The sequence below is a fragment of the Bubalus kerabau genome, chromosome 5, assembly GCF_029407905.1.
Source record: "Bubalus kerabau isolate K-KA32 ecotype Philippines breed swamp buffalo chromosome 5, PCC_UOA_SB_1v2, whole genome shotgun sequence".
In the NCBI taxonomy this organism is placed as follows: Eukaryota; Metazoa; Chordata; class Mammalia; order Artiodactyla; family Bovidae; genus Bubalus; species Bubalus kerabau.
Window position 1 is genome coordinate 46,237,734 of NC_073628.1, and position 27,828 is coordinate 46,265,561.

The 27,828-nt window shown below is 39.1% G+C and overlaps 1 protein-coding gene across 5 annotated transcripts in view; it reads right to left on the reverse strand.

Moving 5' to 3' along the window:
- NOX4 (NADPH oxidase 4) overlaps window positions 1–27,828 on the reverse strand; it is a 190,041-nt gene that overhangs the window by 139,863 nt on the left and 22,350 nt on the right. For 2 of the 5 annotated variants that reach the window (XR_008714693.1, XM_055581576.1), the window contains exons 3-6: window positions 14,046–14,156; window positions 12,203–12,287; window positions 6,832–6,929; window positions 1,832–1,859 (exon numbers count right to left, since the gene is read on the reverse strand). Coding sequence is in view for 4 of the 5 variants with exons in the window: in XM_055581576.1 (XP_055437551.1) it covers window positions 1,832–1,859; window positions 6,832–6,929; window positions 12,203–12,287; window positions 14,046–14,156 (322 nt within the window). In the remaining variant the exon portion in view is untranslated. The remainder of the gene's footprint in view (window positions 1–1,831; window positions 1,860–6,831; window positions 6,930–12,202; window positions 12,288–14,045; window positions 14,157–27,828) is intronic. The other 3 variants (XM_055581579.1, XM_055581577.1, XM_055581578.1) reach the window with 3 other exon arrangements.

Below are 27,828 nucleotides of genomic sequence, written 5' to 3' on the forward strand. Positions count from 1 at the left end.
ATGGGGTATGTCAACTGACATGTAAAGGATGAGTGAGAGTTGAACAGGTGAAGAAAAGAGAGTAAGAGAGGAGGTAACAAGGAGGTAGTGGTGAGAAGTTCTGCTCAGGAGTATAATCAGATGCTCAGTAAAGATAAAACAGTACTGAAAAGGTTAATAAAACACATTGCCAGGTCCCAATTTGGTCTCTCTCTACGCTGAAACCAGGAATTTGTGTTTTTAAGTATAATATTACTCTACTTGGCCCAACACACTCATAGGAACTTCTGGGAAAGAACACAGGATGACGACGGTGTTTCATGCAGAGGGAGAGATCACCTACTTATAAGCATTAACTTTACTAAGTTTCTTAATATAATATCTTTGTCATATGAGATCTTTTTACACTTTTATAAACTAAACTTTTTAAAGCATTTCTAAGGCTTCAACTATATTCTATCCAGTAAAAGAAAATTAAAACAAAGTTCTTATTTATTTCTCTTAAATTAATCCATATGAACCAAAAAATACATTCATTCATACATAAGGTTTTATTTTTCTGCCTTTCCTCCCTTCTGTTCTCATCCAATTCTTAAGGCTTTAATAAAAACATGTTTTCAATGAGCAAAGTTGTAAACAAAACTAAATTGTGTTCCTAAGGAGAAAACTGTGAAATATGTACTTTGCAAATGGCAAATATCATAATCTATAGGCAGAAAAAATATATTATAAATATGTAGCTGTGACATGAGGGGGGAAAACACTTGAATTATTATTATTTTTCATCATAAGACTGATTCAAAGAAGAAACAATGCATTTGACAGAGCCATGTCTCAGTCCTGTATGAAATTCTGATCCTTAATAAGTTAGTACAGACAAGATTTTACGACAGACCATCTCCCATACACAATCATTGTGTCTCTGAAACAGGTGCCCAAAGTCCCCCAAATACAGTCTCCTTTTCATTATTATAAATGTAAGATTGAGAAAGAGAAAAAATAGTTAGAACTGTACTAACATCAGGGCCAAATTTTGAGATGTTCAAATGCACTTTAACAGATTAATAGTCTAGACTGAGATTTTATGGACAACATGTTTAAGAAGGGAAAATAAATTAAAAATGAGAACAGAGACACATTTCAAGAAAAATAACTTACTTTAGTGACTGTTTCTCCTCTTCCTTATAGGTTTTAGGATCAGAAAATATCCTACTAAATTACTAAATATTAAGAACTACACTGATACTCAGAGTGCTTGGTGTTTTTTCTCCAAAACTTCAAAAACAGAAACCTGTTCCCTCTGTATTCTCCATTAGTACTTGTCCTAACAGCGGGCACATGGCAGGCGCTCCTAAGCCGCTGCTGCTGCTGCTGTTAAGTCACTCCAGTCGTGTCCGACTCTGTGCGACCCCACTGAGGGCAGCCCACCAGGCTCCCCTGTCCCTGGGATTCTCCAGGCAAGAACACTGGAGTGGGTTGCCATTTCCTTCTCCAATGCAGGAAAGTGAAAAGTGAAAGTGAAGTTGCTCAGTCATTTCGAACTCTTAGCAACCCAATGGACTGCAGCCTACCAGGCTCCTCTGTCCATGGGATTTTCCAGGCAAGAGTACTGGAGTGGGGTGCCATTGCCTTCTCCGCTAGTATTATGTAATTTCCATAGAAAGAATACATGAAAAGCAAATACATTGTGCTTAATTTTACTCTTCATTCCTTTGAACCCTGATGGTTTGCCCTTAACCTTTGGTTTCACTGAAACCTTATGCTTGACCAGTTGTTTGACATGAACATTTCCCAGGCTGTATTTTGGCATATATATAAACATGGTATAGAAGCTGCAGTGATAACAACTTACCAGTTGTGAAGAGCAGTTTTCTAGGATCCTGAAGAAAAAGGAAAAAAAAATGTCTGAAAAATAAAACACTGATCAACACAAAATTCTGCAAGGAGTCTGTGAGCGATGAGAGCCATGTGTTAGGCATGTAGGATACTGTCCTCCCAATGGAAATAACAGAGATTCAATTAAGTTTCATAATGTTCTTACAATGCTAGGGGAGATTATGGTGGTGGTGCTGTTAGTTGCTCAGTCATTTCCTACTCTTTGCGACCCCATGGACTTTAGCCTGCCAGGCTCCTCTATCCACAGAATTCTGCAGGCAAGAATACTAGAGTGGGTTGCTATTCCCTTCTCCAGGGGATCTTCCCAACCCAGGGATCGAATTCATTTATCCTAATTTACAGGCAGATTCTTTACTGTCTGAGCCACCAGAGAAGCCCAGAGGAGATTATCATACATACAAAATCCAATTCCAAGAAATTTATCCATTTGAAAAGGGAAGAATATTGGATGAGAAGTCAGAAGGTCCAAGCTTTCATCTTAATGGCCAATTACAGACTAGTGGGCATGGCCTGAAGCACACCCTTTGATTATTTTGGGATTCAATACTTTTAGCTATAAGGTGGAAACATTAATATATGCTCTGTCTACCACAACTGCCAACTGCACCTAGCAAGTGTCAAAACAGTGAGAATCAAAAGTAATAAAATATATAGAAGGGGTTATGCTGTGCAAATTCAATGCAAAGAACACTGAGAACTAAAATGTTTCAAATGCTACTGTGAAAAGTATTGATAATATTCAAATAAGGAAGACAGCTTCCTTCTAATTAGAAATACATTAACATTGTTCCTGTAATATTTCCTTTAAACTACATCCCCATAGTATAATGGACTGAAATAAACTCCCTTCTGTCTTCTGGAAATCTTATATCAATTCCCAGTAGAATGTGGATTAATTTTTTATCCAAAGGGGCCTAATATTATACAACTTATGAATTACTTTTCTCATGCCTCCATTGAATCTGTGGTCAGACCAAGCTATATACAAAGCGGGAAGCCATTTAAATAATTTCAGGGACCCTGAATAAGGACCATTTGCCCAAGAATAGCTCCTCATCCAGCTTAGGTCCAATGGCTTCTAGTTAGAAACATGGCGTTAAAAAACATAACTAAAGGCTAATCTAGAGTATCAAAGTGTTAGTTGCTCAGTTGTGTCTGACTCCTTGCGATCCCATGGACTGTAGCCCGCCAGGCTCCTCTATCCATGGAATTTTCCAGGCAAGAATATTGGAGTGCGTAATCATTCCCTTCTCCAGGGGATCTTCCCAACCCAGGGATCAAATCCAGGTCTCCTGCATTACAGGCAGATTCTTGACCATCTGAACCACTAGGAAGGCCCATAATCTTGAGGAACCTAATACATGAACAACTAGGAAAAATACAAGACAGACTGAACAAAGTGGTAATACCAGAAATACGAATAATTAGCTAGGAAATGTCAGAAGATGAATAAAACTGCTAGGGAATGAAGACAGGGTATAAGAGTAAGAGACTGTTTCACAGATGACAAGATGAGGCCAACTGAGCTATTCCATCAGCAATGTACCACCCATCACAAACTGGAGAATGCAGGGGTCACGGGGGACGTGGAGAAAACAAGAGTGTAAGCACACAGCAGCAACGGTAAGCTGCATGACACAAACCCATCCTCTCCAAAGACAAGTCACAGAAGAATACAACTGTTTATATATGTATTATCTCTCCGTGTGAATGTGTGTGTATTTTTTCATCTGAATCTAGTACATGGCCTGATACCTACTAAGCACTCCAAAATATTTATTAAAAGAAAGAACAAGGGGAAAAAGACATGATTAAAGAAGTGAAGGAAGGGAGGAAAGACGTGGAAAAAAAGGGAAAATGTAAATTAAAATGAATTACTATTTTTTATCCATCTTATCAGCAGTATTTTTTTTTAAATGAGTGAGGTGTAGAAATAAGCATTGCAATAAAATTGGTAGAGTGTATCAACTGGTGAAGTGTTTTTTGGAAAGTAATTTGTCCAACAAAACTAAAAATATGTGTACCTTTGAAACCAAAATTACTTCTATAAATCTGCCTAGCAGAACTGTACAAAAAAAATAATTAGCATGCAGTTTATGACAAAAACCTGGAATCAGCTCAACATTCATGAATAAGAAAAAGACTAAAAATAAATTATGGTATATTCATATGAAGAAGATGAGGTAGATGTATACTTTCTGATACAGTAAGTCACAATACATATATTTACAAATTGCTATAGCTAAAGAATATTTATCATAAAACACCACTCAAAATAAGAAAACATAAAATCATTACCTGTGGCTACTTTTGGAAGAGAAGCTTTCAATTTTCACTTACTTGGGAGTTCTAAAATATTTTACATTAAGGCTCTATCTCTCTTAAAGTGAAATAAACTTAATACCTATGAATCCTAAAATGACTAGAATACTGGCATCTTAAGAAAAAGTATATTAAAATAAAATTATTAAATCATTACAGTTATTGAAGACATATTAATTATAAAGCAGAAGAGAGAATCAAAGAAGTAAAAGATTAAAAAAGAATTTTCATGGCAGTAGTAAGATACAAGTAACCCCATACGATCAGGGCAAGTGATGGGAGATAGGGAGAGATGGGGGGCTCTCTCTGGGATGAAATCATTACATGCGGAGCTTCCACTGGAATGCTAAGGAGCTGGACTTCTCCATGGTTCTTAATGCCGGATATACTCCTGCAAGGTGGGAGACCTGTGTTCGACCCCTGGGGTTGGGAAGATCCCCTGAAGGAGGGCATGGCAATCCACTCCACTATACTTGCCTGGAGAATCCCCAAGGACGGAGGAGCTTGGTGGGCTATAGTCCATGGAGTCGCAAAGAGTTGGACATGACTGAGCAACTAAGTATAGCATATACTCTACAGTCATCTGGTGAACTTTTTAAAAATATTTCAGTCACTCAGTCGTGTCTGACTCTGCGACCCCATGGTCTGCAGCACACCAGGCTTCTCTGTCCATCACTAACTCCCAGAGCTTGCTCAAACTCATGTCCATCGAGTCAGTGGTGCCATCCAACCATCTCATCCTCTGTCATCCCTCTCTCCTCCATCCTTCAATCTTTCCCAACATCAGGATCTTTTCCAAGGAGTCAGTTCTTCAAACCAGGTGGCCAAGTTATTGGAGCTTCAGCTTCAGCACTGCCCTTCCAATGAATATTCAGGACTGATTTCCTTTACGATGGACTGGCTGGATCTCTGTGCAGTCCAAGGAACTCTCAAGAGTCTTCTCTAACACCACAGTTCAAAAGCATCAGTTCTTCAGCGCTCAGCTTTCTTCATGGTCCAACTCTCACATCCATACATGACTACTGGAAAAACCGCAGCTTTGACTATATAGATCTTTGTCGGTAAAGTGATATCTACTTTTGAATATGCTGTCTAGATTTGTCATAACTTTTCTTCCAAGGAGCAAGCGTCTTTTAATTTCATGGCTGCAGTCACTATCTGCAGTGATTTTGGAGCCCAAGAAAATAAAGTCTGTCACTGTTTCCATTGCTTCCCCATCTACTTGCCATGAAGTAAGGGGACCAGATGCCATGATCTTCATTTTTTGAATGCTGAAGAGTTTTTTCACACTCCTCTTTCACTTTCATCCAGATGGTGTTTAGTTCCTCTTTGCTTTCTGCCACAAGGGTGGTGTCATCTGCATATCTGAAGTTATTGATGTTTCTCCTGACAGTCTTGATTCCAGCTTGTGCTTCAATCAGTCTGGCATTTTGCATGAGGTACTCTACATATAAGTTAAATAAGCAAGGTGACAATATACAGCCTTGACGTACTCCTTTCCCAATTTGGAACCAGTCTGTTGTTCCATGCCCAGTTCTAACTATTGCTTCTTGATCTGCATACAGATTTCTCAGGAGTGAAACTTACCTGCATACAGATTGCTCAGCAGTGAAAAATATTAGGGGCTGCCTCTAACCCAGGTCAACAAAATCACACTGGTATATTAAAAGATACTAGCATAGTTAAGGGATTAATCTAGGGCTACTTGTTATTTTGGTTTAATGATTTATGTCCGTGTTTGTGTGTCATTACTTTGGCCTTTGATTTGTCTTGGGAGGGAGGTCAAGCACATGATCACAGTAGTACAAATCTAGAGAACTCTGGTGATATATAAGGGGAAGATGGAGTGGGGAGAACAAGCTATTAAGTCACTACCAAACTGAGCAGAACAGGGCGGGGTTCTGATCACATGGGACCCTGAACATTTTGGTGTTGATGCAGTCTTGGCTTTGGGAACCAAAGGCAGCCTGAGGACACCATGAGAGTGTCAAGCAACAGAGATCTAACTAGGGCTGTGCAAGTTCTGTTTCTTGGTCCAGTTCGGCTCCCTGCACATACAATTCCACTTTATGGGCAGCTCCACATGGAGAAGAGCACCTCTAAGTTAGATATTGCCCCCTACAGAATTCAGCTCAAGGTCACCTATTATAAGGATTATGAAACAAAATAAAACAAAGTAAAGCATTAAAATTCAATAATATTTTCAAGTAAAATCAACTGATGGTCTAGGATCATCAAACAGTCAACTTTCTTTTCTGCCCTTTTCCTCCTCAAGCACAGTATGAGTTCCTGAAAGATTTTTATCCTGTTGTGTTTTTACCCAACAGTCTCCACTGAGTGATGGGAATTAGACAAAACTGTTGGGAGGCAGAAGGCAGGCCTGAGCGGCAACCATGTGAACACCGCAGAGCGCAGTAAGTAGACACTCTTTGAACTTTCAGGTTCCGCAGGAGAGACTGTGAAATAGTAATTACATATATTTTCTATTGAAAAGGAATAAAACTCAATTTGACAAGTGCATTTTAAAAGCACTCAAAAGGAGCAGCAAGGTACAAATTTTCTGCGAAAATCACAGACCCTCATTAGTCATCTCACGATAAGTGAAAGGAAAATGAGAAGACAGAGGCCACCCACCTCCTCTCGGTATCTTGCTGCGTTCAGTTCGACAAAATCCTCGCGGTAGTTCACTGAGAAGTTGAGGGCATTAACCAGGTGGGCGGCCACGTGCACACCTACGGAGTCACACCAGTCAGTGGGGTTTTCAGATACACTCAATAAAGGGGAGTTGGTTCCTCTCCTTACATAAAGACAGGGTCACACTTTGACAACCATATAGGCAACAAAATGTTCAATTAAAAGGGAAGTCTTAAAAGCACAAAGAATCTTAATTACACACAGTTTTAGCATGAGAAATAACGTAAAGAAACAGAATTTTCAAAAGCCAAAATAAAATAACCCTAATAAGTCAAGAGTTAGAAATACACCAACACACACTGACACACATACACACACGTGTGTATAATAATACAGGAATTTATTTATTCATTGAAGCATCTCCTGAATACAGTAACCCCCCCTTACTCATTGTTTCACTATCTGCAGCTTTAGTTACCTGTGGTCTGAAAAAATTCTGTGGAAAATTCCAGAAATAAACAGTTTACACGTTTTAAATTGCATGCTGTTCTGACTGTGATGAAATCTCTGGCTGTCCCACTCCACCCCACCTGGGACGTGAATCATCCCTGAGTCCAACACATCCCACCCGTTGGCCACTTAGTAACTGGCTTGGTTATCAGATCCACAGTTTGAGATATTGCAGTATTTGTGATCAAGTCGCCCTTGTTTTATTTCATAATGGCCCCAAACTAAAAGAGCAGTGATGCTAACAATTCAGATATGCCAAAGGAAGCTGTAAAGTGTCTCCTTTAAGTGAAGAGGTGAAAAGTTCTTGACTTAATAAGGAAAATAAATTTCCTATGTTGAGGTTGCTAAGATCCACAGTAAGAGTGAATTTTCTATCCCAGAAATAGGAAACGAAAAAGAATTTTGTGCTCACTTTGCTGTCACACCTTAAACTGCAGAAGTGACCAGCCACAGCGCATGTTTACTTAAGATGAAAGAGGCATTAAATTGGTACAATAAGATACTTTGAGAGAGAAAAGGATCACATTCATTTAGTTTTTATTATAGCATATTGTTACAATTGTAACATTAGTAATTATTGCCAATCTTTAACTTGCCTAATTTATAAACTAAACTTTATCACAGGTGTGTTTGTATAGGAAAAAACAGTATATACAGGATATATCATCATTGATTTCAAGCATTCACTGGAAGTCTTGGAAAGTATTCCCCATGGATAAGGGGGAACTGCTGTATTATATATTTTCTAATCTTTTGCCTCTCCTATAGCTCCAAACCTGTTATATATTTTGTATACTTCACTGACACTCAACCTAAGATAAAAGCCCATGAAAAGGCTTTTAACCAGTTAACATTTTTCACAGTCCACAGATTCAAGACATAGTGTTTCAATCCAGTAGCAAAAGTGTTGGTAACAACTTCACAGGCCAAAAACTCAGGAAGATAATGATCACCATTTAATAATCTGCCCACAATGGTGCGCTAATGGTTAGTCAACTGACTCAGAGCTTATACCAAAGAGTTAGGAAATTACTAGAGAGTTGAAGAGAAATTCCTTTTGGCATGGTCAGAAAAAAGAAAATTATCATGAGGTTAGAGAAGAAAGAAGCAAACGACTTTTTGCCCAGCACTATAATAGCCTCCTCCCTCCTCAAGCTTTCCTTATAAATGGAATAAGGTTAAAATTAATGGCACATTACAATGTACTGGAAAGAGCAACATTCAATTAGTTAGAAAACCTGTTTTTTTGCCCACATCACTTGCCTACTAATGCCTCAGTTTACTCTTCTGTAAAATGGTGATGACAGAAATAAGAGACTTAATAAGATAAATGAACCAAAACAGCTGAGGAAAACATTACAATTTATACTTTATGGAGTGTTATGATTCAAAAAAAAGACATGGCCTGGAAAGTGAAAATTCTACAACCAATCCAACCTAGCATATGAGATGTATGTAGATGGGCCAAGTGTTCTGAATTACTCCCAAAGACAAATGAAAGTGAGAGAGAAGGGATAGAATGCTAGATAATCTAGGGGTTATTTAAAGGATTCATAAACTAGTGCCAGTGCCCAGGTTAAAGGAAGGAAAAGGGTCCTACAAGTAAGTAGACAGGAAACTGAAGGTGGTTAACTAGCACGCAAAGACAGGGTTCCAAAGAAAAAAGGCTGTTTAGGTGATACTCAACTATGGCACAGATACGAAACATTATTGAAGCAAAACTGTGTCCCACAGCTTCAGCATTTCTAAAATCTATAGAAAAATATCCCTCTATTATAAACAGAAGGCTTACATGTTCACTACATATTTTATGTCTCCAAAGTTCAAAGGCATCCTAAGAGGAAATACCATTCTTTTTAATTCTCCCAAAAAAGGTGCCCAACTTAACAGCTCTATGAAATATATCCTTAAGAGAGACATTCACCTTCCTGAAAAGGTTTCATGTGTGTGTGGTCAGTCGTTCAGTTGTATCTGACTCTTTGTGACCCCATAGACTGTAGCCCTGACCTGCCTCTTGAGAAACCTATATGCAGGTCAGGAAGCAACAGTTAGAACTGAACATGGAACAACAGACTAGTTCCAAATAGGAAAAGGAGTACGTCAAGGCTGTATATTGTTACCCTGATTATTTAACTTCTATGCAGAGTACTCATGAGAAACGCTGGGCTGGATGAAGCACAAGCTGGAATCAAGATTGCCGGGAGAAATATCAATAACTCCAGATATGCAGATGACACCACCCTTATGGCAGAAAGTGAAGAGGAACTGAAAAGCCTCCTGATGAAAGTGAAAGAGGAGAGTGAAAAAGTTGGCTTAAAGCTCAACATTCAGAAAACTAAGATCATGGCATCTGGTCCCATCACTTCATGGGAAATAGATGGGGAAACAGTGGAAACAGTGTCAGACTTTATTTTGGGGGGCTCTAAAATCATTGCAGATGGTGACTGCAGCCATGAAATTAAAAGACGCTTACTCCTTGGAAGGAAAGTTATGACCAACCTAGATAACATATTCAAAAGCAGAGACATTACTTTGCCAACAAAGGTCCATCTAGTCAAGGCTATGGTTTTTCCAGTGGTCATGTATGGATGTGAGAGTTGGACTGTGAAGAAAGCTGAGCACCAAAGAATTGATGCTTTTGAACTGTGGTGTTGGAGAAGACTCTTGAGAGTCCCTTGGACTGCAAGGAGATCCAACCGGTCCATTCTAAAGGAGATCAGTCCTGGGTGTTCATTGGAAGGACCGATGCTAAAACTGAAACTCCAATACTTTGGCCACCTCATGTGAAGAGTTGACTCATTGGAAAAGACTGATGCTGGGAGGGATTGAGGGCAGGAGGAGAAGGGGACGACAGAGGATGAGATGGCTGGATGGCCATCACTGACTCGATACACATGAGTTTAGAGGAACTCTGGGAGTTGGTGATGGACAGGGAGGCCAGGCGTGCTGCGATTCATGGGGTCGCAAAGAGTCAGACACGACTGAACGACTGAACTGAACTGAACTGAACTGGACTGTAGCCCACCAGGCTCCTCTGTCCATGGGATTCTCCATGCAAGAATACTGGACTGGGTTGCCATTTCCTCCTCCAGGGTATCTTCCCAACCCAGGGGTCGAATCCGTGTCTCCTGCATTGGCAGGTATATTTTTATCACTGAGCCACCTGGGAAGACCCTAAAAAGTTTTTTAGTTTGAAAGAATTCACAGCTTTTTATTTTAGGCAGCATAGAGAAAGTGATGTGCTTTGTATGGATTTTCTCATTTAATCCTGTTTTACAGATAATACTTCCCTATTTTACAGATAAGAAAACTAAGGGTAAGCTAAGGGGCTTCGCTGGTGGTCCAGGAGTTAAGAATCCACCTGCCAATGCAGGGGACATAGGTTCAAACCCTCATCCTGGAAGATCCCACATATGACACAGCTACTGAAGCCTGCTATAAACAGAGAAGCCCACAGCAGTGAAGACCCAGCAAAATCAAAAATAAATAAATCTTTAAATCAAGAACAAAAGAAAGGTGACTTAGCTATGGTCAAGACGCCTAGTGAGTGGCAGAATGCAAACCCTCTGAATCACAAGCTCAGTCATGGCAACACTCTACACTATCTCAGTCTTGGGGTTGTTCTCCAACTGATGGAATATTTGGACAAAACTACTGTCTAGAAAAAAGTCAAGTTAAGAATGTGCCAGTGTTTCCTGATCATCCTCTATTTTTTACCTATCACTCTCTAGCTTTAATCCAACCCTAATCCTTACCACAAATGGCAACCCACTCCAGTATTCTTACCTGGGAAACCCCATGGACAGAGGAGCCTGGAGGTCTCTATAATTCAGGGGTCATAAAGAGTTGGACACAACTGAATGACTAAGCAAACAAACACAATAGCACTGAGATAATTTACTCACGAGGTTGTAAATTATAATAATTAATTCTATCCTAAGAACTTCATACGCATGTTTTCATTTTCTTCTCTAAACCATGAGGTAGGTGCTGCTGTCAATCCATTTTACGGTTAACAACAAAATGAAGATCAGAGCGATTATGTCTCCCAGTAAGGCAGATGAGCAGCTGGGAATAGACCTACACAATCCATTGACAGAGTCCATGTGCTTCCCAGGTGGCACTAGGGTGAAAAGCCTGTCTGCTAATGCAGGAGACAAGTTTAATCTTTGGATCTGGAAGATCCCCTGGAGAAGGAAATGGCAACCCACTCTTGTATTCTTGCCTGGAGAATCCCATGGACAGTGGAGCCTGGCGAGCTACAGTCTACAGTTTCACAAAGAGCCAGACATGACTGAAGAGACAGCATGTACACGCTTAATAAAAATGTTTATAACTTTCTGTTTCAAAACTTTGCTCAGCATAAACATTTATTTTAAAATGATTCTTAAAAATCAAAGATTCTCACTTTACATTTAATCTTGGAATTGAGCAGAATAAACTTCCACAATTTTGACATTTGCTCTTCTGCCCAAGTAGTAACATCAAAGAAACATTTAACAAATATAATTTTGAAGGAATCATATTCTATGAATGCACATTTCACACTTTAATTTTCAAGAATTTAAACTTCTATCATGTCATTACTTTTAGAGGTTGAAAACTTTGAATCACCTTCTTCCAATCTTTCTAAATGAAACTATTTCCTTTTAGAAAAACAATCATTACCAGCTTAAGGACCAAACTTTGAATACATATATAAATATACTTGACCTACCCATTTTCTGTAATGCCACTAGATAAATTTCTTTACACACATGGAAGAAAAAATTAAGCTACATAATAAGAAAACCATAAACAATAAAAATGCCATCCATAAAATGTCCTAACATAATACTTAACATCTTGCGGTATTCCTCACCTGAGAAAATACAGATAGTCACACCACAGGTTATGTGGAATGTTCTGCTTTTATCCAACAATCTTCTGGTTCTCCGGCTTGGAACCTAAATTAAAAAAAAAATTTAATATGATAAAAGTGATGCAGCAAATCAGTTACATGCACAAAGCTTTGGAAGTACAGCAGAGGTCTATCAATTAAAACCTGATGAGATGAAGTATGATGTCTCTAGTCAGTGCAACACTCAAATCATTAGAGAGAATGTGAAGAGGCTTAGTACTGATATGGAAAGACATGCAAGATATATTGTTAGGTAAAAATGTCACAACACATAAACTGCACAATGATCCTATACTGTTTAAAATTAATGGCACTGTATATGTTAACAAACTCGCAGGCATTCTGCTCACACTGTGGTTCTGCCGGCAGAGCAGCATTTGGGGCCCTTCACTGATAACTTTGCGTATTTCTGCAGTGTTTTCATCCTTTTGTGGTCAAAAACTAAGATTATTTTAAAATAAAACAATTTCATCTACAGGTTTAAATGCCTGTTTGATCTTGTACAAAAATAAAACATCAAGCATCTTTGAATACTATGTTTCACACTAGGGGACGATTCTCTAAGTCTTATTCAACGCTGAGAGACTTAGGTGGGCACTTTCCATTTCCTGTCATTTATTTTCTCTTTCTTCATACCACGCCAATGGCCAGCCACAGGGATCTAAACCTAGCATTTCACAATAGCTGGCAACCTACAGAAAGAGTTATTTCCACAAATTACTGCATTAAGAGTAGAGAGTTTCTAAATATAATTTCAGGAAAAGATTGAGAACTTTAACTGCAGTAAATCCACTTACACGAACTTCACAGAACATCAAAATGACCTCATGTTAACAACTCCTTTCGAAATATCAGTATCGATCCGGTAGTCCCTAACTATCTTAGTGAAGAAAGCAGTGAACACACACGTACCTAAACACACACACACGGACAAGAGAAGGCAGAAAACAATTTCAGTCGGATTTTTAACTTTCAAAGAGCTTTTCTCTTTTCTCAAATCCTTTCTTTCACACTTAAATATCATACACGACGTCACATCATATCCAAGAACTCTATTTCAAGTCACTGACACAGCTCAAAACAGGAATGTGTTTTAAGAAACTGCCACCAACGCCAGCAGCCATCCTGTGTATTAATGAAAGTCCATGGGGCTCTTGGGCCTCCCTGGTGGCTCAGACGGTCAAGAATCCATCTGCAATGCAGAAGACCTCAGTTTGATCCCCTGGAGGAGGAAATGGCAACCCACACCAGTACTCTTGCCTGGAGAATCCCATAGACAGAGGAGCTTGGCTGACTACAGTCCATGGGTCGCAAAGAGTCAGACACGACTGAGCGACTAAGCACAGCACAGGGCTCTACACACTCACCTGCATTTAATTAAATGAAACTACAAGACTTCAATGAGGAATAGTTTAGTGGAAAGAGTTCAGAACTGGGGCTGATCTCAGCTCTACCATTCACTAGTCCTAAGGTCTTGGTCAAGTTAATTAAACTCTCTATGCTTCAGGTTCTTTGTTTGCAATACCCCCAAAATCCTGCAAGGACTGACAAGTATATATGTGAATTCTATATATGTTAGCACAGTATCTGATACTCTATTATCCACTGCCCTAACTTTCTGTTGTAGAATAGTTCAGTGATCACCTTGACAGATGATGAGGTCTTTACTACATCAGGATCATCTTTGAAGAAATCACTCCAGCAGAAAATTCAGACCATGAAAATTAAGTAGGACTAATGCAATACTTTTACACTTGATTGTTAAGCTGGAATCAGTGACTAGAACTTTTTTTTTTTTTCTTACCTTCTGTGATCCTCGAAGGTAAGCCAGGAGCGTGCGGCACATGGGTAAGAGGATAAGGCTGCAGTTGAGGTTAAGAACAGATGCAGAGGCTCTGCTTAGACACAATCCTAGCTGAACAAATAAGGCAAGAGTCAAAACACAGTCAAGGACACAAGTAAACTAAAAACATGCTGCCGACCTCACCCTGCAGAACCATGGCAAACGCCAGCTCATGAATAACCCTCCACCTTCTCTCTTACCAAAAGAGAGCCTGGACTCTTTCTCTTCTGCACTGCCATAAAACTTAGCCTTCCTCTCATTTCTACTAGTGTTCTCATCACCTGATTACATCATTTCAGGGCAAGGTCAATTTCTTATTCCACTCCTCCTATAAAGTTCTGGGTGGTAAGAGCCCTAAAGTTTCAGAATATTCTGTGCATCCACACAGGTGCAGAGTCGAATCCTTTGTTCACTGATAAGTTAACAAGAATTTCAAACAAAGGCCTTTTCAATTGTGTACCCTCTAGAGCACCCTTAGCCTCCACATAGCTCCCTTCCATACTAGGACCTGCCTTTAAGCTCTCCGCCTAACTGACACCACCCATCTTTCAGGCTTCCTCTTAAGTACTCCTCCTCTAAAGTTCTTCCCTGATGCTTCCCTGATACCACACAAAAAAGATGTGGTACATATATACAATAGAATACTACTCAGCCAAACAAAGGAATAATGCCATCTGTATCAACCTGGACTGAACAGACCTAGAGATGATCACACTAAGTGAAGTGAGTCACAAAGAGAAAGACAAATACCATATGACATCACTTATATGTGGAGTCTAAAATATGATACAAATGAACTTATCTATGAAACAGAAACAGATTGCAGATAGAGAAAAGACTTATGGTTGCGAAGGCAGAGGGGAGTGCGGGAGGGACGGATTGGGGGTTTGGGGTTAGTGATGCAAAGTATTATATACAGAATGGATAAACAACAAGGTCCTACTATATAGCACAGTGAATTATATTCGATATCCTGTGATAATCACTAATGGAAAGGAATATGAAAAAGAATACACATATATGTATAGCATATATGCATAACTGAATCACTTTGCTGTACAGAAAAAATTAACATAACATTGCAACTCAACTAACAAAATAAGCAAATACAATATTTTTTTTAAAAAAAAGGTCTTCCCTAACCCAGAACCAAGAGAGATCCCAGATCATCTGTGCTTCATACAAGGCTGATCATAACTACACTATACAACGTATTTTTCAAAGAAGCACACCCCTCTGGTATGATCCAGTACTTTTTGGCAATTTTAAATCAAATTCCTGCTAGATTGACATCCGCTGTTGTCTGATACTATTTACATTCTTCATACAAACAGTGTGTCACATGAAAACAGACATGGGGTCATATTTGTGCACTTGTCTTGGAATAAACACCAAACTACTTTATGTTAAGGGTATCAACTAAGAAATAGGTGCACATTGGGGTACACGTGTCTCTTTTGATTCTGGTTTCCTCAGTGTGTATGCCCAGCAGTGGGATTGCTGGGTCATATGCAAACATCCGCTGGATCATGGAAAAAGCAAGAGAGTTCCAGAAAAACATCTATTTCTGCTTTATTGACTATGCCAAAGCCTTTGAGTGTATGGATCACAATAAACTGTGGAAAATTCTGAAAGAGATGGAAATCCCAGACCACCTGATCTGCCTCTTGAGAAATCTGTATGCAGGTCAGGAAGCAACAGTTAGAACTGGACATGGAACAACAGACTGGTTCCAAATAGGAAAAGGAGTTCGTCAAGGCTGTATATTGTCACCTGGCTTATTTAACTTATATGCAGAGTACATCATGAGAAACGCTGGGCTGGAAGAAACACAAGCTGGAAACAAGATTGCCAGGAGAAATATCAATAACCTCAGATATGCAGATGACACCACCCTTAATGGCAGAAAGTGAAGAGGAACTCAAAAGCCTCTTGATGAAAGTGAAAGTGGAGAGTGAAAAAGTTGGCTTAAAGCTCAACATTCAGAAAACGAAGATCATGGCATCCAGTCCCATCACTTCATGGGAAATAGATGGGAAAACAGTGGAAACAGTGTCAGACTTTATTTTTCTGGGCTCCAAAATCTCTGCAGATGGTGACTGCAGCCATGAAATTAAAAGATGCTTACTCCTTGGAAGTAAAGTTATGACCAACCTAGATAGCATATTCAAAAGCAGAGACATTACTTTTCCAACAAAGGTTCGTCTAGTCAAGGCTATGGTTTTTCCTGTGGTCATGTATGGATGTGAGAGTTGGACTGTGAAGAAGGCTGAGCGCCGAAGAATTGATGCTTTTGAACTGTGGGTTAGAGAAGACTCTTGAGAGTCCCTTGAACTGCAAGGAGATCCAACCAGTGCATGCTGAAGGAGATCAGCCCTGGGATTTATTTAGAAGGAATGATGCTAAAGCTGAAACTCCAGTACTTTGGCCACCTCATGCGAAGAGTTGACTCATTGGAAAAGACTCTGATGCTGGGAGGGATTGGGGGCAGGAGGAGAAGGGGACGACAGAGGATGAGATGGCTGGATGGCATCACTGACTCGATGGACGTGAGTCTCCGTGAACTCTGGGAGCTGGTGATGGACAGGGAGGCCTGGCGTGCTGCAATTCATGGGGTCGCAAAGAGTTGGACACGACTGAGTGACTGATCTGATCTGATGGCAGTTCTATTTCCAGTTTTTTAAGGAATCTCCACACTGTTCTCCATAGTGGCTGTACTGGTTTGCATTTCCACCAACAGTGTAAGAGGGTTCCCTTTTCTCCACACCCTCTCCAGCATTTATTGCTTGTAGACTTTTGGATCGCAGCCATTCTGACTGGTGTGAAATGGTACTTCATTGTGGTTTTGATTTGCATTTCTCTGATAATGAGTGACACTGAGCATCTTTTCATGTGTTTCATTGAAACATGCAAAATATCTTATGTGAAACGAATCACCAGTCCAGGTTCGATGCATGATACGGGGTGCTCGGGGCTGGTGCACTGGGATGACCCAGAGGGAAGGGATGGGGAGGGATATGGGAGGGGAGTTCAGGATATGGAACACATGTACACTCATGGCAGATTCAAGTCAATGTATGGCAAAACCAATACAATATTGTAAAGTAAAATAAATTAATTAATTAATTAATAAAAAAAAAGAAATAGGTGTAAGTCAACTGCTTTACTTATCTTAAAATTGCTCATGACCCTGAAATTCCCAACTTAACTCCTGGCAAAATAGCAACTCTGTTACATAGTGTTTATTGTCAGCACATGAAATATTATTCCTGAAGGGGAGACAGGGTAAGAAGCCAGGTCAGGAAAGCCATAATTTTCACTGAGTTATATGAAAAGTAATTAATCTTTCCAATTAGGCTATTTCTCCACCATGAGTTTGAACACCTCAGGGATACAGTTCAATGAGTATACCAGTAAATGGACAAAGAGAAACAATCCTCTATGGACTATCTAAAAAAAAAGTGTTAAATATAATTTTCTCACATCTGCGAGCAAAATGATCATTTCAGAGGGATAAGTTTTTGTTGTTTAGGCCTCCAGAGAAATAGAAGAATTTTTATCTCTTTTTAATCTGGATGTTTATATAAAAAATTTTAGCTTGAGGGCTTTTAATGATAATTTTATCTGCAGTTCTAATGTACTAGGACAATAACTCACTTAAATACATCAGCTAAAATCTATCATGTATGTTCAAGACTTAAGAAATACACATAAATTATTCAAATTTTCTTTGGGGTTCAGTGCTTTAAAGAAAATTCTTATATATTTTGTATTTTATAACCATTTATTGAATATCTGGAAGTGTTTTATTGCTGTGTTTACATTAAATCACAGTAATTTAATTCAAAGTGCCTTTAAGTATCTACTTGGGATAAATGAAGCTTATTTTAGCATTCCACTTCTTCCTTATGATGCTGCAAAAGCTAACTGGAAATTTTGCCAAGGACTCATTTCCTCATATATGTTTGTTCCTGAACATGGTTAGTTTTTTAAACCAAGATGAAAATTCTTTTTATTAGGTTATCAGAGTACAAAATTCTCTCATTCAGAAGCAGTCAAGACAGTAAGGAAACGGAGACAGATTTCAGTTAAGTGGCACAATCATAGGAAACCATCTAATCCACTTACTACATGGGTAATACTCTACAGCTAAGATTTGTTTTATTTAGTCATTATTAATTCATGATCTTCGTAAGAATCAGCTACTTCAAATGTTCACTAAAAAGAAATGTCTGCCTAAGTTATATGTCCAGCCCATTCTATGTGGATGACATGTTCTACCGTTCCTGGAGAGCTTAACCTGCTACGCTAGTTTTCGAATTTCATTCAGGTTAGTTATCACTAGATGGCAGCATAACTTTCATGGTTCAAATCTTATCTGTGAAGATCTCAAAAAGGGTGAAAGTGATAGTCGCTCAGTTGTGTCTGACTCTGCAACCCCACTGACTATACTGTCCATGGAATGCTCCAGGCAAAAATACTGGAATAGGTAGCCATTCCCTTCTCCAGGGGAAATTCCTAACCCAGGGATCGAACCCCTGCATTGCAGGCAAGTCTCAAATGTAACTGAAAATTCCATGTTTAAAATTCTAAAACTAGAAATATATTTTAGAATATTTTAGAGTATGTATAAATAATACATAGTTTGGTTCTTCCTATGGACTAAATGTGTCCCCCAAATATGCACATTGAAACCTTATCATGATGGTATTTGAAGGTGGAGCCTTTGGTAGGTAATTAGGTTTAGACAAGATCATGAGAACAGAGCCCTGAAATGAGATGGGGTTGCTGCTGCTGCTGCTAAATCGCTTCAGTCGTGTCCGACTCTGCACGACCCCATAGACGCCAGCCCACCAGGCTCCCCCATCCCTGGGATTCTCCAGGCAAGAATACTGGAGTGGGTTGCACTGAGGGAAGAGACCAGCACTCCCTCTCTCCTCCTTGAGGATACAGCAAGAAGGAAGCCATCTGCAAACCAGGAAAAGGGCTCTCAACAGACACCAAACCTGCAGGCATCTTGTTCTTAGACTTCCCAGCCTTCAAAACTGAAAGAAATAAATGTTTAAGTCACCCAGTATTTTGTTGTAGCAGCCTGAACTAAGACAGTCCTATAAGAAAAGATACCATATAAAGCAAATTACAAAAGAACGTGGTGGGGCTTCCCTGGTGGCTCAGATGATAAAGAATCTGCCTGCAATGCAGGAGACCAGATTTGATCCCTGAGTTAGGAAGGTCCCCTGGAGAAGCAAATGGCTACCCATGCCAGTATTCTTGCTTAGAGAATTCCATGGACAGAGAAGCCTAGTGAGCTACAGTCCATGGAGTCACAAAGAGTAGGACACAACTGAATGACTAACACACACACACATACATAAAAGAATGTAGTATCTAAGTATAACAACAAGTACACGGTCATTTTCCTAAAATCTCAAGCACACATTCATTTTTCATTTTTTAATCTTAGATCTGTTACTTAATAACTATTCTTCTTGCTAGTTAACTGGCCTTATTTGTAAAGTTAAGAAAAATAAAATTTTCTTATCCATAGAATTAAAATAATATGATGTGCTATAATAATCCTAGCTTTCACGACTTTTGTGAAAAGTAAAACTGGTCTAAAAAATGCGAGCACTATATAAAATTACCTTATTGATTAGGGTAGTATATCACATCCTTTCTCTAAATAGTCTCTCCTGTACTTCCATAGTAGGTGTTACCTTTTCCACTTATATTATTCACTCAACATACATTTATTATGATACATACATATCACAAGGTACAGGGAGTTCAATAATTAAGTAAAACAAAACATGCTTTCTTCCTTAGGATGTTATATTTTAGTAAGGAAAACAGATGATAATCAAACAGCTACACAATCATATGTAAATTATAAACAATACACGGAGATCAATGCAGTGAATGAGAACTACAGAATATGAGCATATATATATAACAGGGAATGTGATCTAAATAGGAAGATCAGGTAGGCTTTCTGGACTAAATGAAAAGTGAATTGAGATCTGAACGGTGAGCAGAAGTCATTTAGGAACAAGAAGAACATTTATAGGAAAAAAAAAAAAAAAACCCAGCATGAAAACCGATGTGCGGAAAACAGGAGCACATTGTGTAGGTGAGAAACTAATAGTAACCCAATACGGTTGGACTGGAAATGGAGAACGGTAAACATAAAACTGGAGAAGCACGGAGGGCTAGACCTTGCCGAACTTTGTAGGTCATATTAAGAATGTGTGTGTTTATCCTAAAATCAGTTGCAGAGCATCATGTTATGAGCAGGGAGGTGGTAAGAAGACATTAGAATCTGGCAGTGATAACTCTGAATGAAATGTGCATAACTAATTGGAAAAACATAATTTGGGCAATGGCAGTACTTTGTGCAGTTAATCATCACAATAGTGAAATTTTGTTTGAGACAAGAAATACATTTTATGGAATTATATATGAACCGTACATATAGAAAGGATTCAGATTCAACTAAATAGTTTATTTATCAGTAAGTTTATTTTGCTAAATAATTTCCTAAAACATATACATCTAAAATCGGAGAACTAAAATGGTCTAACCCTCATGCCACCATCAACCCAGTGTCTAATCTCTCATAAGAGTCCTAACCAAAGGCAATCCACACCCTTTGTTGAATATGTCCAGAAAGAGCAAACAGTTCTACCATCAAAAACGTCTATTTTGTTTTCTTACACTTACATGAAATATGTGTCTGTATAACTTCTACCCACAAGGCCACTCTGGATAAAAATATACTAAAATACACATTAAAAAACTGAAGCTAAAACTAGGATGGCTCAAGACCTCCCTGGCGGTCCAGTGGTTGAGACTCTGTGCTTCCAATGCAGAGATGTGGGTTCGACTCCTAATGGGAACTAAGATCTTACATCCCACATGGCACTGCCAGAAAATGGAAAAGAAAAATAGGATGATTTTTCTAGCTCACTCTTGTTTTCTTTGGGTTAACACAACTGTTTAGGCCTCTAAAATTCTTGCGATAATTTTAAGACTCCCCCCATGAAGAAAGTAGTGAAAAACACTAGACCATTCAGGTATGGTCCAAATCAAATCCTTTATGATTATATAGTAAAAGTGACAAACAGATTTAATGGGGAAGACCTGGTAGACAGAATTCCTGAAGAACTACGGATAGAAGTTTGTAATACTGTACAGGAGGCAATGACCAAAACGATCCCCAAGGAAAAGGAAACGCAGTTGTCTGAGGAGTTCTCTCAGAGGAGTTGTCTGAGGAGGCCTCACGAACGAGTATCTGAGAAAAGAAGAGAAGGGAAAGGCAAAGGAGAAAGGGAAAGATATACCCAGCTTAATGCAGAGTTCCAGAGAATGGCAAGGAGAGATAAGAAAGGCTTCTTAAGAGAACAATGCAAACAAATAAAGGAAAACAATAGATGGGAAAGACCACAGATCTCTTCAAGAAAACTGGAGATACCAAGGGAAAATTTTAAGCAAACATGGACACAATAAAGGACAGAAACAGCAAGGACTAAACAGAAGCAGCTGAGATTAAGAAGAGATGGCAAGAATACACAGAAGAGCTATAAAAAAAGGTATTAATGACCCAGAAAAACATGATGCTGTGGTTAGTCACCTAGTGCCAGACATCCTAAAGTGTGAAGTCAAGTGGGCCTTAGGAAGCATTACTACGAACAAAGTTAGTGAAGGTGAAAGAATTTTAACTGAGCTATTTCAAATCCTAAAAGATGATGCTGTGAAAATGCTGCACTCAATATGCCAGCAAATTTGGAAAACTCAATAGTGGCCATAGGACTGAAAAGTTTAGTTTTCATTCCAATTCCAAAGAAAGGGATGCCAAAAAATGTTCAAACTATAACACAATTGTGCTCATTTCATATGCTATGTAATGTTCAAGTTAATGTTCAAAATCTTTCAAGCTAGGCTTCAGCAATATGTGAACTGAGAACTTCCAGATGTACAAGCTGGATTGAGAAAAGGCAGAAGAACCAGAGACCAAATTGCCAAAATCTGTTGGATCATAGAGAAAGCAATGGAATTCCCCCCAAAAAAATCTACTTTCTGCTACATTGATTATGCTAAAGCCTTTGACTGTGTAGATCACAACAAACCGTGGAAAATTCTTAAAGAGATGGGAATACCAGACTACCTTACCCATCTCCTGAGAAACTTGTATGCAGGTTAAGAAGCAAGAGTTAAACTCAGACATAGGATGATTGGGGAGAATGGCATTGAAATATGTATAGTATCATATATGAAACGAGTCGCCAGTCCAGGTTCGATGCATGATACTGGATGCTTGGGGCTGGTGCACTGGGACGACCCAGAGGGATGGAATGGGGAGGGAGGAGGGAGGAGGGTTCAGGATGGGGAACACATGTATACCTGTGGCAGATTCATTTTGATATATGGCAAAAGCAAAACAATATTGTAAAGTTAAATAAAATAAAATTAAAAAAAAATCAGACATGGAACAACGGACTGTTCAACATTTGGAAAGGAGTACGTTAAGCTGTATATTCTCACCCTGCTTATTGAACTTATATGCAGAGTACATCATGCAAAATGCTGGGCTGGATGAATCACAAGCTGGAATCAAGATTGCTGGGAGAAATATCAATAACCTCAGATATGCAGATGACACCACCCTTATGGCAGAAAGGATAAAGAAACTAAACTCTTGATAAAGGTGAAAGAGGAGAATGAAAAAAGTGGGTTAAAACTCAACATTCAAAAACCTAAGACCATGGTATCTGGTCCCATCACTTCATGGCAAATAGATGGAAACAGCGGCAGATTTTATTTTCTAGGGCTCCAAAAATCACTGTGGATGGTGACTGCTGCTGCTGCTAAGTCGCTTCAGTCGTGTCTGACCAACTCTGTGCGACCCCATAGATGGCAGCCCACCAGGCTCCCCATCCCTGGGATTCTCCAGGCAAGAACACTGGAGTGGGTTGCCATTTCCTTCTCCAATGCGTGAAAGTGAAGTCGCTCAGTTGTGCTGAACTCTTTGCGACCCCATGGACTGCAGCCCACCAGGCTCCTCCATCCATGGGATTTTCCAGGCAAGAGTACTAGAGTGGGGTGCCATTGCCTTCTCTGGGACAGTGATTGCAACTGCAAAATTAAGATGCTTGCTCCTTTTAAGAGAAGTTATGACCAACCTAGACAGTGTATTATTAAAAAGCAGAAACATCACTTTGCCATCAAAAGTCCATCTAGTCAAAGCTATGGTTTTTCCAGTAGTCATGTATGGATATGAGAACTGGACCATAAAGAAGGCTGGGCACTGAAGAATTGATGTTTTCAAACTGTGGTGTTGGAGAAGACTCTTGAAAATCCCTTGGACAGCAAGGAAATCAAACCAGTCAGTTCTAAAGGAAATTGACCCTGAATATTCACTGGAAGGACTGATGCTGAAGCTGAAGCTCCAATACTTTGGCCACCTGATGCAAAGAGCTGACTGATTGGAAAAGACCCTGAAGCTGGAAAAGACTGAAGGCAGGAGGAGAAGGGGATGACAGAGAATGAGATGGTTGGATGGCATCCCCAACTCAATGGAGCAAATTTGCTCAAATTTGAACAAACTCTGAAGACAGTCAGGGACAGGGATGCCTGGTGTGCTGCAGTCCATGGGGTTGCAAAGAGTCGGACATCACTTTGCGACTGAACAACAACCATCATCTCAGTGACCTTTTCCAATTTACCAGAATTCAGTAGTTAAGAGTATGCTCTCTCTCACTAAGGGCAAGTTCTGCTGATTCCAAGAGTGTTACATTGTGCGGAACTATGTTGCATAATGACTCATCTTGTGTTTACAATTTTCTCACATGAATTGCTATCAAGAAACAACCCCTCTATCCTGCAATGAAAAAAAAAAAATGGGGGGGGGGGCGGACAGAAGTGTGAGAGAGCAGGTACATAAATGTAAGAATTTATTAGTGTTAGTCCATTGTATTATATTAGATGTGAACGCTCTAGTTTTACTTTTTCCTTCCAAATTTGCCTTAGCTGAAAATTTTACATTCACGTTTTCCTCATCTTCAACCAAGTTTTTGATAGAGCTATTAAACTGTAACAAAATTCTGCTGAAATAGTTGACTCTAGAGAGGGCTTGCAAACTACCTTTTCTGGTAAATTAACAAAATGAACACTTTTCTCTCAGCTGGGAATTTTCTCAGCAATTTTAGGGAAATATAAATGACATTCTACATGTAAATATCTATGCATAACTGGTGTCCAAAGGGATCTGAAAAGGCCAGAGTAGTATTACTAGTAATCTTTAATAATTAGTCATTTTCCTAGTTACCTCTTGGTGAGTCAACAATTAGTCATTTCAAGGAAAAAAATAAAAATTAGCATAGAGGTTTACAAAAGATTTTTTTATATTCTGATCTGGTATTTTATGTTTGTCAAAAATTATGTAAATTTGTACTCGTTGAGGTCAATTTTTTTTTTGAGGTCAATTTTATTAACTCTTTTTCTCCAAGGAAATATTTTTAATCAAACCAAATAAAGCTTGCTGCTGCTGCTAAGTTGCTTCAGTCGTGTCCGACTCTGTGGGACCCCAGAGACAGCAGCCCACCGGAATAAAGCTTACACAACACCTAATTCTTAATTATTTGTATAAACATATAACTTAGCTCTTTCATGAGGCCTTACATGTCATACAGGTCAACCTTTTTGCCTCTGTCTGAACTGCTAGTTAGTTCATAAAGACACAGTTCTGGAACCCAGGCCTCCCTTCATGCTCTCGGTTACTTCCTTAAGAACAGAACATGCTGCTCATCATAACAGGGATGTGAATTCAAATGCTCTTTCTAAACCACAAAAACATCCTTATTCTTTCAGTTGGTTAGCCTTTTATTCAACCACTGGATTTTCCTGTCATTTTATATAAATCTTTATCTAATATTTCTCTAATCACACATTAAAATTACTTGATGGATTATTTAAAAACAAATGTTATCTCTGTTGTACCTTCTGAAATTCTGATTCTTTAGATCTGTAGGTGTTTCTGCAGTAGGTACAATCAGGTTTGGTAGTCATTGTTTTAGAATCACTTTGAAGACAGACAGACCTGAGTTTGAAACACTTTTACTATTACGTTGATGAAAATACAATTTCAGTTTTTGCACTGTTGAAATTTGCCATTTGATAGTGGAATACATTCTTAAATAAATGTGGTTATGTTATAATCATGTTAATGCACATTTCTTGTTTCATGCTTTTTTGCTAGTTACTTGTTTCTTGCTGTTTATTTTCTATTTAGACTATAGAAATGATGTTAGACAAAAAGCAAATTCAACCAATTTTCTTAATTGAATTCAAAATGGGTCTAAAGCAAAGAGACAACTCTCATCATCAACCATGCATTTGTCCCAAGAACTGCTAATGAATTTATAGTACAGTGGTGGTTCAAGAAGTTTTGCAACGGAGACAAGAGCCTAGAAGATAAGGAGCATAGTAGCTGCCCATCAGAAGTTGACAACAACCAATTGAGAGCAATCATTGAAGCTGATCCTGTTACAACTGCATGAGAAGTTGCTAAAGAACTCAATGTCGACCATTCTATGGTCATTCAGCATTTGAATGAAATTGGAAAGGTGAAAAAGCTCAATAAGTGGGTGCCTCATGAGCTGGCCGGAAATTTAAAAAAAAAATCGTCATTTTGAAATGTCATCTTCTCTTATTCTATGCAACAATGAGCCATTTCTGGATCGGATTGTGACGTATAACAAAAAGTGGATTTTATATAACAACTAGCAATGACCAGTTCAGTGGCTGGACCAAGAAGAAGCTCCAGAACACTCCCCAAAGCCAAACTTGCACCAAAAAAAGGTCACAGTCACTGTTCGGTGATTCACTGCCCATCTGATCCACTAGAGCTTCCTGAATACGGCAAAACCATCATATCTAAGAAGTATGCTCAGCAAATCAATGATATGCACCAAAAATTGCAACGCCTGCAGCTGGTATTGGTCAACAGAAAGGGCCCAATACTTCTCCATGATAATGCCCAATTGCACTTCTCATAATCAATGCTTCAAAAATTGAACGAATCGGGGTATGAAGTTTTGCCTCATCCACCATAATCACCTGACCTTTCACCAACAGACTACCACTTCTTCAAGCATCTCGACAACTTTTTTCAGGGAAAACGCTTCCACAGCCAGCAGGAGGCAGAAAATGTTTTCCAAGAGTTTCTGAAGCATGGATTTTTATGCTACAGGAATAAACAAACTTATTTCTCGTTGGCAAAAATGTGTTGATTGTAATGATTCCAATTTGAATAAAGATGTGTTTGAACCTTGTCATAATGATTTAAAATTCAAGGTCTAAAACTGCAATTACTTTTGCATCAAACTAATAGTGGTGTGGCCTTAGGTAATATTCTTACCCTTTCTGTCTCATGTTCCTCATCTAGAAAATGAAAAATGAAATAATCTCCCCAAAGGGTAATTATATATATATATATTGCACATATATTAATTATATATTAATATATATTGTGTATATATATTAAGTACAGTACCTGGCACATAAGAAGTTAACAGAAGCTATTATTATGGTCCCATCTCTGGCCATCTACAAACTAGGTCTAGTTACAAAATTTAAATGCTCTTAGGGCTGCTGCTGCTGCTGCTAAGTCACTTCAGTTGTGTCTGACTCTGTGCGACCCCATAGATGGCAGCCACCAGGCTCCCCCATCCCTGGGATTCTCCAGGCAAGAACACTGGAGTGGGTTGCCATTTCCTTCTCCAATGCAGGAAAGTGAAAAGTGAAAGTGAAGTCGCTCAGTCGTGTCCCACTCTTAGCGACCCCATGGACTGCAGCCCACCAGGCTCCTCCGTCCATGGGATTTTCCAGGCAAGAGTAGGGCAGAGTTTCTTAAAAATCACTCTTTTCAAGACTGTCTTTTCATCCTCAGCTCTGCTTATAGTTGGAGCTATAGGAGATGAGCTTTACTCCACTCAGGTATATCTAAAGAAATAAAGAGCATTCCAGGTAACTAGTAGTAATGCAATTAATGTATGGTGGGTCCCGAATGAGTGAGCCTCTGAGATGATCCTTTCATGCCCTCATTTTGGAAATAAAGAAAAAAGAATTGAAACCAAAAGTGATTACCCAAGAGATCTATCTAGTTCACAGCTGGGATCAGAACCCAGGACCTGGTCTTTCCATCAAACCAAGTTTCCCGAGATACCAATTGTGTCTCCACTTCCCCAACACCCACCACTCTAGGCACTGGGATCTTCTGTATTGAACTGAGCAACACCCAATGTGAAGAAAACGCTAAGGGCCGCTGTAGCTCTCTGATGGACTGTCATCAAGTCCAACCTTCTTGTTGATCCAACTTATACTAGAAGCCTGTAAATAAGCCAAATTGCTGAAACCGTAAGGGCACTCAGTTATAATGCACTTTTGCATTATATAACTCAGTTCAGCTCCTGGATGCATTATCCTGACCAGCGACTGCACACTTTATTGCATATCTCAGTTCCCTATCTGCAGCTTAGCTGTTGCCTTTCTTCTATTGTGATGCCATTACATCTCTTCTAACTACCTCTATGCTATCAGATGAACTCTCATTATTCCTCAAGTCTCAGCCCAAGGCTCATTGTCTCACGGAGGCCTTCCTAAAGCCAACATCCCCAACAGTATCCTCATTTACATCTCCAAAGTTTTCTCCTTTTCCAATATCCTGAAAAATTTGAGGCATCTTTCT